General features: G+C 38.8%; 1 protein-coding gene across 2 annotated transcripts in view; it reads left to right on the plus strand.

Moving 5' to 3' along the window:
• The first annotated feature begins 2386 nt into the window (after positions 1 to 2386).
• Positions 2387 to 15244, plus strand: part of LOC124134820 (potassium channel subfamily K member 10-like) — a 42492-nt gene continuing 29634 nt past the window's right edge. Inside the window, exons 1-2 of one of the 2 annotated variants that reach the window (XM_046499866.2) lie at positions 2387 to 2710; positions 2851 to 3684. In XM_046499866.2, the coding sequence (XP_046355822.1) occupies positions 3537 to 3684 (148 nt within the window). In that variant the 5' untranslated portion in view covers positions 2387 to 2710; positions 2851 to 3536. The other variant, XM_048403775.1, reaches the window with a different exon arrangement.

Here is a 15244-nt window from a genome sequence, read left to right on the forward strand (position 1 = left end):
GATATCACAGTGTAATTTACATAACAAAACCTGGTCAAACATTACAGATTCTATCACAATTCCTCAAGAACCTGATGGACAATGCAACATATTTTATAGACTAAACGGAAACTAGATATTTCACGCACAATAACTTTTAATGATGTCTACTTTATTTGCATATGCAAGAGTTTAAACCTGAGGACAACATTTAAGCCTCATCACGGATCCCGTGAATGCAAGTCTTCATACATCAAAATATTTTTAAATGTCACTGGGAAGTCATATAACGTACCAATATGAAAATATACCTGGTTCTCACATTCAGAGAAACAAACAGAGTTTAAACAGTAACAAAGTACTTATGACCGTGACGTAAATTTTAAATCTAAACAATTTTGCAATATTGTCTGCAATAAAGAGTCTAGTTTGAAGTAGCAGCATATAAAAACACCTTCAAACGATTGCTGTTGCATTGGTTCAGTTTACTTTAATATATTGACACTCATCTATTCCATACTGAATGTGTAATTTACGTTGTAATTTACGTCACTCTGAAAACTGTTAGTTTGCATTTGAAATTACTTCCTCAACCAATTCTATTTAAGTGTATTCTGACCCAGTGAATAATTTTACAAATACAATTCACAATTAATCTCGAATACATTTTAAAATACGGCTCCTGGCGGTGGGTTGTTTGAAGAATTCCCAACAATAAATGATCTGTCATTGAATTTGACTAAAAATGATAACAACTCGATATTTGAATTTAATCTGGCGGGTTATTTAAACTGATGACACTTCTAAGCACAAAATAAAACAAAGATTTGTCAGATTTTATGAAGTTAAATAGCAGTAAATGAAGATCCCATCACGAGAAATTTACGTCACAGAGTTCGTAATTTACGTTGTACTGAACAACATGGATAAGCCAAACCTCTAGATGTTTCCAGTGACATCATAAGGCGCGATGCAATGGCCAGTGGTACAAACACGTGTGTTTACATAGTTTTGGGGGTTTACATTTACTACTAAACGGGTTTTTTTCGAATGCTTATCAAACGTTAATTACTAAATGTAAATTACATCCGAACTTCGATGGTTCAATATCCAGATATATAAGCTGCGATTTGGCACTGTTCTTTTACGAAATATTTGTGGATATAGAAGCCCTGTACATGACCATAGGCATAAACTAATTCAAATTCAGATTACCTTTCACTAGCTGTCACGTATAATTACATCCTTAAAGAAATCGCTTTGAAAATTTCTCATTAACGAACAAGTTCTTACCAACTATAGCTTTTGTTGTATTTTACAAGGTATATACTTATTGTATGTTTCTTCCAGCTTTGAAAAAATCTGTTCGGTTGCAAAATATGATAAAAACAGTTGAACTAAGCATCATGAAAGTTAGCATAACGTAAATTTCACAACATCTACCTACAAAATATTTAAGTATTTTTGACAATTCAATTCTGGCTCACATGCAGGATTTATGGCATTGAAATAGGAGGACTATACTGAAGTTTTCAGAATGATAATTAGCATTTCTGACATTGTTACACATATCTTAGTTTAACATTTTCTTGATGGAAATATTATTCACCGGCAAATGAAAAATGGCACCTCCAAGCTAGGAAATTACATCTGTGATTTATTTGCACATGTATTATGTGTTATTTTGTTTCGAATTAAGCTTCTGGTATACTTTGGGGCGGTCGGGTAGCCTAGTGGTTAAAGCGCTCGCTCGTCACGCCGAAGACCCGGGTTCGATTCCCGACATGGGTACAATGTGTGAAGCCCATTTCTGGTGTCCCCCGCCGTGATATTGCTGGAATATTGCTAAAAGCGGCGTAAAACCATACTCACTCACTCACTCTGGTATACTTAACTAAATAGTGCGCAGAAATTTATCTTAAAATACATATCAATTTAGGAATAAATCGGTGTCATGTCTGAGCGACTGCATTTGTACCATTTGACTGGGCCACCCGCACTTTCCATTTGTTATTTAAGGCTGTATCACACAATAAGGCTGAACACTTCAGTGTCTACTTTGCCTGGACCTGAGCCCAGCTTCTTTACTCTTGCCCTGTAAACAGACGTCTGCCGTTACCTTAGCGTTGTCAGCAGGTAAAACGAGTCCGTATTTGACATGATGCACGCTGCTGGTGATTGCTCGCATTTTACAAGCATGAATTATTTACAGTGGATAGTCACAAACAGATGTGACATAAAATCATTTTTTTCACGTCATATTTTCCGACCAGGTGACTTTCACTGGGTACTAGTTAATGCTGTGATAATATATTGTTGTGGGTTATAGCATACGGGTAATCAACGTGACTGTGTTGTCGCATAGGAATATATAACACGGTATTTATGATACACAGAGAAAATTTGCTATGTTTACAACCCGCTGATTGAATAGGATTGACTATAATGTTCGCCTTCTCGCGTGTACACTAAAGCGTCGTCTGCAGTCAATAGCAGACGATAATACACGCGCTCTCGAGGGAAGCATTAGCAGACGATTTCCGGAAAAGCCCATAGAGATGTGTAAGCGCCGATAGATTGTATCAAAGGTGGATGTGACAACGCATGCGGAACACACAATACGGAACACGAGAACGAAGCGTGCCGAGTGACCACAAGTGTATACCATGAAGGTATTTCAACCCGGTTGAAGATCGTGTCTCCACTGAAGCTGAGATGGTTTAAAGACAATGTAAGTTTTATGAATACCAACCTGGGAGGACGCTTGCCTATAGACAGTAATATGTCATATGGATATTTTGACAATTCGGTATATGTGATTATATGTTAAATGGACATAGGTCATTGAACCCTTCGGATATTGTTTTTCAGACAACCGATGTCCTCCTGTAGTTCACTTTTGAACGCATCTAACCACTGCATTGATCATACCACAGTACCTTTTCGTCTCAAACATATTTTTGTAACAGAAGATGACAGTCAACGCTTTATGCTCAACGTGAATATTTCATGTATCCACACTGGCTTGATAAAACGGTTACACATGCAAATGACCCTTTCCTTGGCGTCCGGTGGAATATATATCTACGAGACACAATAGGTCTTAGAACGTCAATGGCCTCTATTCCACAGGGAGTATTCAAATAAGACCGTCTTCCTTTGACATGGTGTTACAGTGTTCACAACTACAACCAGCGTTATCATCTGGACTTCAGGCATGTAAAGTGCTGTGCGAACAGGACCACCATATGTTGGTTACATCTGTTCTATAATAGGGATAACACCGACCACCTACATCTATGAGAAATATTACGGAGTCAAAGCAACATTTGTTTGACAACAGTTCGTCCATGATACCAGGGAGTAAATCCTGAAGAGGTGTGACTGACGTTTACAAGTAGTTTTGGTTAAGGTCAACACAATTATCACATCACATTCGTGAAGATCTTAACCTACCCTGGACCTGGCACGGAGATTTAAAATAGTGTGCAAACAATTGACCAATCAAGAGAAACAACTACTCTGGAGTATAAGTTGGACCTGCCGTAGCTCTGACGATGGAACCTGGGACGAGACGTCTCATCATCCTTGTTGTTATAAATGTATTCTACCTCTGTATGGGAGGCGTTATCTTCTCCAAACTGGAGGCGGAAGCAGAGAGGACCCGCATGGGCACTTTACGAAGTCATATTGAAGAATTCCTGGGTTCGTATGTTTAGTTGTTTGTCTAATGTGTAATGTCTTAAGGGCGGTCGGGTAGCCTAGTGGTTAAAGCGTTCGCTCGTCACGCCGAAGACCCGGGTTCGATTCCCGACATGGGTACAATGTGTGGAGCCGATTTCTGGTGTCCCCCGCCGTGATATTGCTGGGATAATGCTAAAAGCGGCGTAACTCACTCACTGTAATGTCTTAAAGGTAACCCTCGACAGTTCATCCCAACTGCTGCTTGATCCCAAAGTGAGGCAGACGTGATTTGCTTAAGGTAACCATCACAGGGTTTTTTACGCAGTCCTTGTTTTGCGAGATGCTTTGAAAACAGATGATGAAGTGGTAGTTATGAGGATGTTGTCACGTGGGGAAAAAGGATCACTTTGTGCCTACCTCGGTCACGTGTTACCTAGGTCTTCCAGCCTGCAGATAACGATCGACTACATAGTAGTCAGATACCAGTCAGATCTAGTCACTAGACGAGCATGTGTTTTGATTCTTGCATTCGGCGCTTTCACGTTAAGACGGTGGTGATTAATGTATGGGTGAGCGGGTAAGTGTGGACCTGAATATTACAGTTTTAAATAGGCAATTGACAGAATCAGTGGCTGTCAGTATCTTGTTATAACACCACCACAACCAATAAATGAAAATAAGGGCCACTTTTAAAAAAAGAAAAAGAAAACATCGTAGACGCCCTCTTCCTTGAGATAAACTCTTTTCATAGTTTGTTGTCTAGTTGTGATGTCGACGCACACGATGGTAACAAGGTAACATAATGAATGCCTTTAGTTGAAGACATTGTTGTAATAGCCAACAGCATATGAAGAACAAACTGATGTTATACTGCACTATGATGAAATTGTAGGAGAAATATCAAGGATATCAACGTTAACTGATTTATTCGTATACATTCGTGTAAACTGCTGGGCAAAAGAATGTATACACCTGAAAATTGGATTTGACGTTTTCAAAACGTTACTAGGCTGAAAACAGTCGCCGAAACACTGCAGACGTAAGGTGAAAAACACAAGTATTACGCCCTTATCAAATACATCACCATCGAATAACTATTTCTTGTTTGTTTTTAAGCGTGATATTCGTATGTAAAAAGCGCCATAAAATGGCCCATTATTATTATTATTATTATTAAATTATTATTATTATTATTATTATTATTATTATAAGTAGTAGTAGTAGTAGTAGTAGAAGTAGTTTTACTGACCATTAGACCGCCTCCGTGGTCTCATGGTAGAGCCGTCCGCCCGGAGAGCGGAAGGTCCGGGGTTCGATCCCCAGCCGCGTCATACCAAAAGACATTAAAAGATGGTACTTGTTGTTACCCTGTCTGGTGCTCGGCATTAAGGGTCTAAAACAAGGACTGGTCGGCTCGGAGTCAGTATACTGTGTCTGAGTGGGGTATTCATGTTAAACTGAGGCATGGTATCTCAGTGTGCTAGCACTATAAATCGGCATCAGTCCGGACTAGTACAAGCAGCCACACACACACATATACGCGTGCATGAACGTCGCTATATAAGTGCAATAATCTTGAACGCGACGTTAAACCCCATTTCACCTCACCTGACAATTATGTCACCTTGGAAGTCTCCCCGCATTAAACTGACGCCATGTGACAAAACACATATTCTTTTACTGGCATTAATCACAACTCAATTAATCATACACTCCTAACGTTCCATCAAACAGCTTTTAAAGAACGGTCTATAATACACTGTTCACGCTGTAATCCCGTTTATTGGTCACATATTACCTGTACACGGTCTTCATATATCCTGGTATAGAGACAGTCGCAACGGGCATGATATAACACACACGCGCATGTCAAACACTTCAATGGAGCTCCGACTTATGATATAATCTATATTCTAATGATAGGTAACAAGCGTTACTAACGATAAAAATACGTGATGTTACCGGCCATAATTGCCAATAATGTGGTTTCATGACTTGCGTCAGCCATATGTTGCAAGACCAAGGGAATTTAATATGGTATCTGAAGGATCTATTACACCATATACTGCACGGCTCATATGTATAGTTTTTTTATATCTATTTTCATTGAATTATTTGAATTTCAGCGATACACTGCAAACATCTGTTCCAGATTCGATTTTGTCGGTTTTGTGCAGTTTTTCATCATGTTGCACATCCAGCGATAAGCTGTGTCAGCGATTACTGTGTCCCTTGCCTTGCCTGGATGTCTTAGGGTAGCGCTGTGGCCTCCAGTGCCCATGCATAACATATATATGTATTGATAACCAATACAGCGGACAGAGCATGGGTTATGTAACCACTTGGCAATGCATACAATCTAGGTCACCATTACAAGTGGAGGTAAAATTGCCTTTCTACAAATAAAATGGGTTTGCCTGCTCCGTATTCCGTTCCACGCTATGCGGTCTGCAAGACCACACAATTCGCCGTTGAGAGTTGTTTCACTAGATCGTAAGCCTTGTTGTAAGTTCGAATCCCAGATTATCCACTCATTTACTCACTCACTTGGGTGTAATATCAAAGACTTCATCAAAGGGTATGCTGGATATTCGACGTCAATAAGACGATCAATAAGTTGACTCACGGCTGCAACTAAAGCCAGTCCGTCCTACATTGTTTTGTCTTCTATCAAATGTTCAATATTTCAGTCACATTAATTTCTAAAGATGGAAATGTAGGCGATTTCGTGTATATTTGTTATAAGTAAGTACAAACAGGGAAATCCGCAAATAATATCTTACATAAAAAAAGAACAATGTGATTGTATCAAGTGTTTCATTTACTTCACTGAACGCAAAGTTTGGCTTTTCCGATGTTAGTGATTTAATTGTGTTCAGCTTTAAAAGAATGCTGTCCCAATCGATTCCATTCAACAATAGTTGCTAGGTGACATGTATCGTTGACTACCACTGCACGGGAACAGATTCAATCACGAAATATTTTAAATTAAACATATATTTTAAAAACCTTTAATTTGGAAGTTTTAAGGGGTCGATTAATTTTCAAAACCTGACTTCTCAATGATGCATTAGCTCACCCGATCTTCGGATGCAGATGAGCTAAAACCGTTTACGTTCGTCGTCTGGATTGCTGACCTCCCCCAAGTTGTCTGTTAGCGTTGATTCTATTTAGAAGAAATGTATGCAGCGTTCACATACTTTTTTCTTATGTCACCGAGTCACATGTTTCCACATCTGGAATTGAAATATCATCCTGATTTGTTTCATAGGATTATTTTGTTGGCATATTTCTTTCAACACACAATATCATTACGTGTACGTATTGGACTGGACATTGTAGATTATTCTCAGGAGTCAAATATTTTTTTTTTAAAGTCCAATATCCCTGATTTTATGTTAATAATATGTTTTTATTATGTATTTTGTGATGAAATACTATACTAAAGGCAAGAAAAATCATATAAAAATTGTATTTTCCTTGTTAAATATGTTTATCTCGCCTAGTGACCTGCAAAGTTGACATTTCACTCGTGACGCAAAGAAGCTAATATCTTCTGGGTAATTACATACCGATAGATCCTGTAGGACAGAATAGTACCTAAGCATACCATGCCTTTGCATGTGTTTGTGACGGGTGCCACCGGTGGGGCAGGATACGCTCAACTTTTCGCGAACACCTGGTATCATTACTATTTGATAGTGATTCATAAACACATGCTCATGATATAGTCGGAATCGTACAATCGACTCTGCTTTATGCAGAGATTTCTATTGGATATGGGAAAGGTTTTTGTCACTTTATTTTTATTCTACCCCGCCTTTAAGGCGGGGAAGTATACGGGAAAGTTTAATTTTACAGCATTTATGTCGACATGTTGGTTTCTTTGAAATTTCAAGCCACACAGTTACCGAAACGAAACATACAAATCATGTGCGTGAAATGTTGATGCTAATCTTTTCAAGCAATAAGAGATGCTTCAAAATCGTCTTGCTATTCTGAGACTTTTCGTAATGCAGATAACCCATGCAATTTGTTCATTTTGTTTTTAAAAGAGCTGAAAATGTTTAGGGGAAATATATATCTCATTTAGCTATCAGGTTATATTTTGTAAGAATAAACTATTGCGCATTGAGCGATTATCTCCTTTAGCTATAGGCGTACTATAGAGCTTTATCACGCACTGACCTTGCAATGCTGTACATCGTATCTTATTCAAGCTGTATCACTGAGAGTGAGTGATTATCTCCCTTACCCGAACAACTCTATTGCGCAATGTTTCGTATCTTATTCAGGCAGCCATCGAAAAAGGTTCCAGGGAGGAATTTCGGTCAAGCCTGTCACGCGCACTCAGTCTTTCAACTTCACATTGCTATTGCAACATATTGTTCAACACGATTAAATACCACACTTCTATAAAGTATAACTTTGTTTAATAAACAACACATATAAAACAACGGGTTTGATATGAGAAATTGTATTGCGGAACATTCCATGAAGAAACAGTGGCAATATTACACTATCCCAAACTACAAAATACATGCACAATAAATGACAATTAAAAACACAGGAACATTCAACATACAAAGGTGGTACATTATAACAATTTAATTTCAAAACAAGTATATTATAATGATATGGAAACAATATGAGAATTGAGCAAAACTATGGTAATGTTGTACATACAAGGAATTAGTTTGTAATTGTTGATATGATAACAGATCTTGGAAGTTGTTTCTGGATAACTGTTGGTAAAATTATTAAGAACTGTTCCTTTTAACAGAGTATACCAAATTCTTTATCATGATTGAAGATTATTTGTGATTCTCTTTCTTGGTTGAATCATGTAAAACAGTGCGTAATGTTGTTCATCTTCTGAGACATCACAGATTTCACAGAGACGTTGTTCCAATGGGGTTGGTGTTTTTGTATATCTACCATTTTTTCAATTTTTTGTTTGTGATTGCGTAAACGAAGTTTTGAGAAAAGTGACCTATGACCTTTGTTTTTACAATATGTAAGATAATTCTCAATATTTATAGATGACTTGACCAAACTGTCTTAACTTGCTGCTAGATAAATGGGAATCCATTAATGAATGCGTGAATTTTTACATTTGAACTGAAGTTTATTTACGGTGGATTCATTACATTTTTTGTGTTTACTATTTGAAAAGTTTGTTTTATCTAACCCAACCAACATTATGACCAGAAATATTGAGATTTGCTGCAAAAGCATGTTTTAGAATGACATTTGTTGTGTTATCAATATAGGACTTGAAATCAATTGTTTTATTGGTACTAATAGTGGGTATATATGAAGCTTTGCCCGACAGGCCCAGTTTTCTTGACTGGGTTTTCTTTGTGCTGACCATTTAAAGACACTGTTTCTTTTATTGTGCTTTCCAGAGATAACAACCAATTTGTGCTTAACACCAATTCTCTCCTCCCATAGCTTACACTTCCTTCCTCTGAACATAACATTATATTGCGGGGAACAATTGATGCGCTGCAGCAATCTCGACTTGTTATTGTAAGAGCCGACTAATTTAGATAGGGTGGTAACAAAATGTTACGTTGCAGATTGTGTGCCATTTTGCGAGGCCCAATTCTCAGACTATCAACCACTGGTTTGTCTGATCTAGATTAACTGGCCGCCGCGTTATAGGCGGATTATCGATTTTACCTCGGCGTAAAAGATTATTCATTTGACATATAGATATTATTTTAAACACTATATTGAATATTATCGCCCAAATAAGCCATCTTTACACATGCTCATAGGGGCGGTCGGGTAGCCTAGTGGTTAAAGCGTTCGCTCGTCATGCCGAAGACCCGGGTTCGATTCCCCACACAGGTACAATGTGTGAAACCCATTTCTGGTGTCCCCCGCGGTGATGTTGCAATATTGCTAAAATCTCTCTCTCTCTCTCTCTCTCTCTCTCTCTCTCTCTCTCTCTCTCTCTCTCTCACGATATAGTCGGAATCGTACAAAGAACACAGATAACGTTATCACGATCTCTACCGCCTGTTCAATGACATTACTGTTAATACATGGTAAGCAGATAGGTCGTCGTTGGTAACGTGATCTATTTGCAGCATGTGAATTAGGAAGTGCTGCATATAAACATTGATTGACACAATATCACAGATATTGTTTGATTACTTCACGCAATCGCATGGTCCGCATTGACACTCGGAGCCACACCTTACGCCAGCGTAAACTTCTGTCACCTACGGCGAACAGATCACTCTTGTTGTCACGTAATGGGGACAACGTACATATGGAAAGTGATTGGATTTTGTGTGATGAACAGAACGACTTTTGTAAAGGGAGATCGACCACGGAGCATGTATCTACTGTGACGTCAATAAATAGAAACTAGGACTAGTATGGGGACACAGACCTTTGCTGCATTTGTTAATTTTAAGAAAGCTTATGAATGTGTACGCAGAGTTATTTCATTTGGCAAGCTGGGGATTTTGGAATTGAAGGAAATATGTTTAATGCTATCGTATCACTATAGAGAGGTGTTCAGCCGTGTGTCTTGGGGAATGGGTTCTGCACGCCTTTGTTCAACGTAGATAATTGATTACGACAGGGTTTTGTTTGTTTGTTTGTCTGTTTGATTAACTCCGCACTCGGCAATATTCCAGCTATATAGCGGCGGTTTGTATGTAATCGAGTCTGGACAAGACAATCCAGTACATCATGAGCATCGATCCATGCCATTGGGATACGATGACATGCATCAAACCAAGTCAGCGAGCCAGACCACCCGATCCCGTTAGTCGCCTCTTGCGACAAGCATAGTCGCCTTTTACGGTAAGCATGGGTTTCAGAAGACCTTTTCTACCCCGGATCTTCACGGGTCGATTACGACAGGGATGTCTGCTTTCGCCGCTTCTGTTTACTTTGTTATTAACGTTTTAAAATCTGCACTGAATGCCATGAAGATCGGTGTTCATATTGACGTCAAGTGTGTCAGTGTTCTCGCGTACGCCGATGATATCATTTTGGTAGCTGAAAGTGAACAGGACCTAAACACGCTCCTTGATTGATTGTGTCGATGGTGAATGTTGAATAAAATGTCTGTAAATCCCGCCAAGTCGAAAATTGTACATTTCCGGAGCCAGTCAGTCAGGCAAACAGATTCTATGAATATTGAAGTGGTGGAAAACTACAATTCTGTGGGCCTACTGTTAACGAACATCAGGCCTACAATGGGATGTCTGTACTAATTCTGTAGCTAGCGTTGCTGGTAGAGCCCAAGGACTTTTATATCCAAAAGCAACATTCCAGGAAGAATGCAGTATAGGACCTTCACAAAGCTCTACGATTCCAGGGTGTGGGCATCTATCAATAACGGTGCTGCAATATGGGGAGTGTTTCATATACCAGCCATGAACGCTGTGCAGAACCAAGCTATGAGATATTTAATTGGGGTGAAGCCGTTTACACCAAATACGTGCAGTGCAGTTGCAGGCGATATGGGAGGGGAGCCGCCAGTTGTCCGAACATGGAAGAGTGTTTCAAGGTACTACAAGCGGTCATGCCACCAATACCCATATAGGCTGTTTTCAAGTGTTCAAGTGGGCAAATACAAAGGCTACATCAAACAAGCGCAACTGTTCAGTCCAGTTGAGAAGTTTAGGATGAGAACATTTTTTCCCTATTGAAATTATTTTTATAAACGTTTTATCATATCAGAAGTTGGGACCAGAATTGTGCAGACTTTTACACAGGAATGGCATGTTACTTTACTTTTTTAAAGTAAGCGCGGCCACGGCGGAAACAAGCTACGAGTCTGTCGCCGGTTTAAAGTGTCCTACGGTGTGGAGCCCTTCATACAGAGTTCCCCACCGACGTGCTGTGCCCAATTTCGCATTCGTCACCACTCGCCCCTTTCCGTAACCTGCTATTCGGCTTGTCCCGGAATAACACGAGTTGGTCACGAATGCCCAATTTGGATGTGGAGTCAGTCGTTGTGACAGACCCCTATACAAATGTACCTTTGAATGAAAGCTTTATACCTTTGTTCTAATTAGCCTGAATATGTTGGGATGAATGTCATGTTATGTTGCCCTGTCCACTCTACAGTGACCTGACAATATTCTTTTAAGATAGTGCAGTTCAATCTGTGATAAATTTATACCTTTAAGTGAAAATGAAAAGCTTTCTTTCATTTTGTCCAGCGTTGAAACGATGTATTTATCGGCCTAAACCTGCAAACATTTATTAGAAAAAAAGGATACAAATTCTATATCAGGGTGCTTAAGGTTATGAATATTTATAATGAATATATTATGAATTATGAATATATATATTACGTATTTTATTTTTGGAAACTTGATTGTTATATCTAAAGTCTCTCATGACCCTAAATGGGTGGGTAGTCAACCCTTTAAATATTTTTCTATATTGTTTCTATTGTACGAGGTGAGACCTTTATAAATAGCTTTTACGTATTTTATTTTTGGAAACTTGATTGTTGTATATATACATGTAGTTTCTCATGACCTTAAATGGGTGGGTCGTCAACCCTTTAAATATTTTCTATATTGTTTCTATTGTACGAGGTGAGACGTTTATACAATATCTGTACCTGCTGTCCTGCTGTCCTGCTCTCCCACGACACTGAAGCCAAAGGCACCGGACAGATTTGTCTTCACTTCAATTGGTTGTTTTGTTGTCAATACAGTGAAATGAAATGAAAGCCTCATGTTTATTCATACCCATATGTCTGTCACATGAACAATCCAAACACAATTTATGAGCGACGAATCCTTAGAAAAGCACGCCTACAAATGATTGTACACCTACTTTATCACCAGGTGTTTCTGAAACAGGGGACCATGTCCTGTTCGACTGTGCATTTTGAATGTGGCATCTATCAGTGTGTTTGTCGCATGTACCGAATGTAACTGTCAGTATGTGAATTTCACGATCGGCTGATAAATAATAATTTTATCTAACAGTTGTATATACGCAATCGTTTTATCTAATAGTTGTAATATGCGAATTAATTTTATTTTAATAGCGTATTTATAGTTTTTATTGCGTATTTGATACGCAAGGATATGATTTGTCTGCGTATTTCAGTTGATTTAATGCGTCACTTGGGCAGAAACCTATGATCGAGGTTTGTCAACATTATACCCGTGCAAGTGGGTTTCACCAAAGTGGTTAACGTCTGAGAAATACACTACCTCGGGCGTTCCACCTACACTAAGCTGACACGCTTTGATATAACTGGAATACTGTTCAAAGAAGCGTTAAACTCACTCACTCACTCACTACTCATTCACATCCGTTAAAAGTAAATATATACAAATTAAACAGCTTGCCTAATTGAACTAAATATATCAAATAAATGCCTCCCTCGTGTTGTTTTTTTAAAATTAGGGTGAACATCGGATAATTAATTAATAGTGGCCTTAGTTGTGCCTTGTGAAAAGAGTACTAATTTATTCACGGTGGTAAAAATGAAAGATACCAATAACGATCAACTGTCTATACGAGGGCTGGTCATAAAGTCCTAAGCCTAACAAACAAAACCAAAACCAACAATTGTGAAAGTGTTTCTTATTTTATTTTTCAACATAATCTCCCTGCTTTTCAATACACTTCTCATATCGATAATGAAGCTTTTCAATTCCAGTCAGGAAGAAGGTTTTTTTCTGAAAACCCATTTACGGCAGCTTTGGGGTCATCATTGTCGTCACAGCGCTTTCTACGAAGATGTTCTTTCAGTTTAGAAAACAGACGGAACACACTTAGTGCCATATTTAGCGAATATGGAGGGTGAGGAAGCTCTTGGAACCCACATTGTTGCACAGCAGCCTTTGCAAGTCGAGAGGTGTGAGAAGAGGCGTTGTCATGAACATATAGAACTCTAGCAGTCAGCATTCCTCGCCGCTTTTCTTTGATAAAATCTCTCAGGCGATGAATCAAATCAGCATAGCAGGCACGGGTGATGGTCTTTTGACTTTCTAGGTAATCAACAAGGATCTCTCCTTGGATTTCTTTGGTGCCGGAGAAGTGGAAAGGTCCCATTCCATGGATTGACGTTTGACTCGGAATCATAGAGGTAGACCCATGTTTTATCACCCGTTACTAATCTGTTGTTGTTTTTTTGTATTTAACGAAATCCTCACCAATTAGCCCTAAATGTTCTCTGGCAACGTCAGTTCTTTTTTCCCTTAAGATCAGAATTTAGAAACTTTGGCACTCAACGACCAGATATCTTATTCATCTGAAATGTTCATGAATGATAGTTTAAAAGGATCCATGGCTTAGACCTTTGTTTTCCTCAACTTCAGCAATGGTAATACGTCTATCTGACAGTATAAGTTTTTCTATCTCCTTGATTGAATCTTCATTGATGGAAGTTGTGGGACGTCAAGTCCTGGGGTCATTATCAAGGCTTGTTCTTCTTAGCCTTAAATATCGCTGCCCAACATTTAACAGTGGAATATAGCTAGGGCATTTATCCCCATACACCTGTGACATGCGGTCATGAATTTCTTGAACAGTAATTTTCTCTAAAGTAAACAAATTGATGACTGTTCGATACTCGTTCTTTTCCATTTTTTTGGGGCCCTATCACGTTCATCTGGCTGTCACTAATATACAAACGGCCTCAACAGACCAAATACGCTTGCAATGAACTACTCAAACAATGTACTGCAATGCCTAGTTAATAACTACAGATTTATATAGCGCTGGTATCCAGTTCGAAGAACTGCTCAAAAGTTACATTGTTATGGCCCATAGTTGAATGTTAGAACTTTTTGACCAGCCCTTGTATGATTCAAAGTAACACTCTACCTCAGATCCGATGGATCCAACCAATTACAACAAACAATAACATGACACAGTGGTTGCTGAAGTTACGGAACAAGTTATTTGTTAACTGTTAAATCACTTAACACCCACACTGTACTAGTGTGGAGTTTTGTGACATTATATCCGATCTCAGTGATATGGCTGGTTTATCAGTAGGCGTGGATGTCAACACGTCCACTTGAGACACACGAATCTTTACACTGTACACTGCCGGGCAAAAAAAGCATACTCTTAAAATTGGAATTGGCCAAAAACTTACAAACGTTATAAAAAACCTACTAGGCTGAAAAAAGTCGCCGAAACACTGCCAACTTAAGGACTAAAATACAACTATGATACCCGTCTCAAATACATCAACATCGAATAACTATTTCTTGTTTGGTTTCATCTTTAGCCACAACCAAACTAGGTCTATGCTTCTTTTGGTAAGAAACGACAAACGGGATCGGGAGGTCAGGCTCGCTGACTTGGTTGATACATGTCATCGCGTCCAAATTGCGTGGATCGATGCTCATATTATCAATCACTGGATTGTCTAGTCCAGACACGATTATTTACAGACCGCCGTCATATAGCTGTAACATTGCTAAAGTGCGGCGTTAAAAAAACAACAAACAAACAAACAAAACTTTCGTTTGCCCACCAGTTTAGTTTCAGTGTGGATTCGGATATTTACATGGAAACCAAATGAGCAGCTAATCATCACCTTCCTAACGTATTAGTGTTCTAGACA

This window comes from Haliotis rufescens, unplaced genomic scaffold (assembly GCF_023055435.1).
Source record: "Haliotis rufescens isolate VD_foot unplaced genomic scaffold, xgHalRufe1.0.p SCAF_3, whole genome shotgun sequence".
Classification (NCBI taxonomy): domain Eukaryota; kingdom Metazoa; phylum Mollusca; class Gastropoda; order Lepetellida; family Haliotidae; genus Haliotis; species Haliotis rufescens.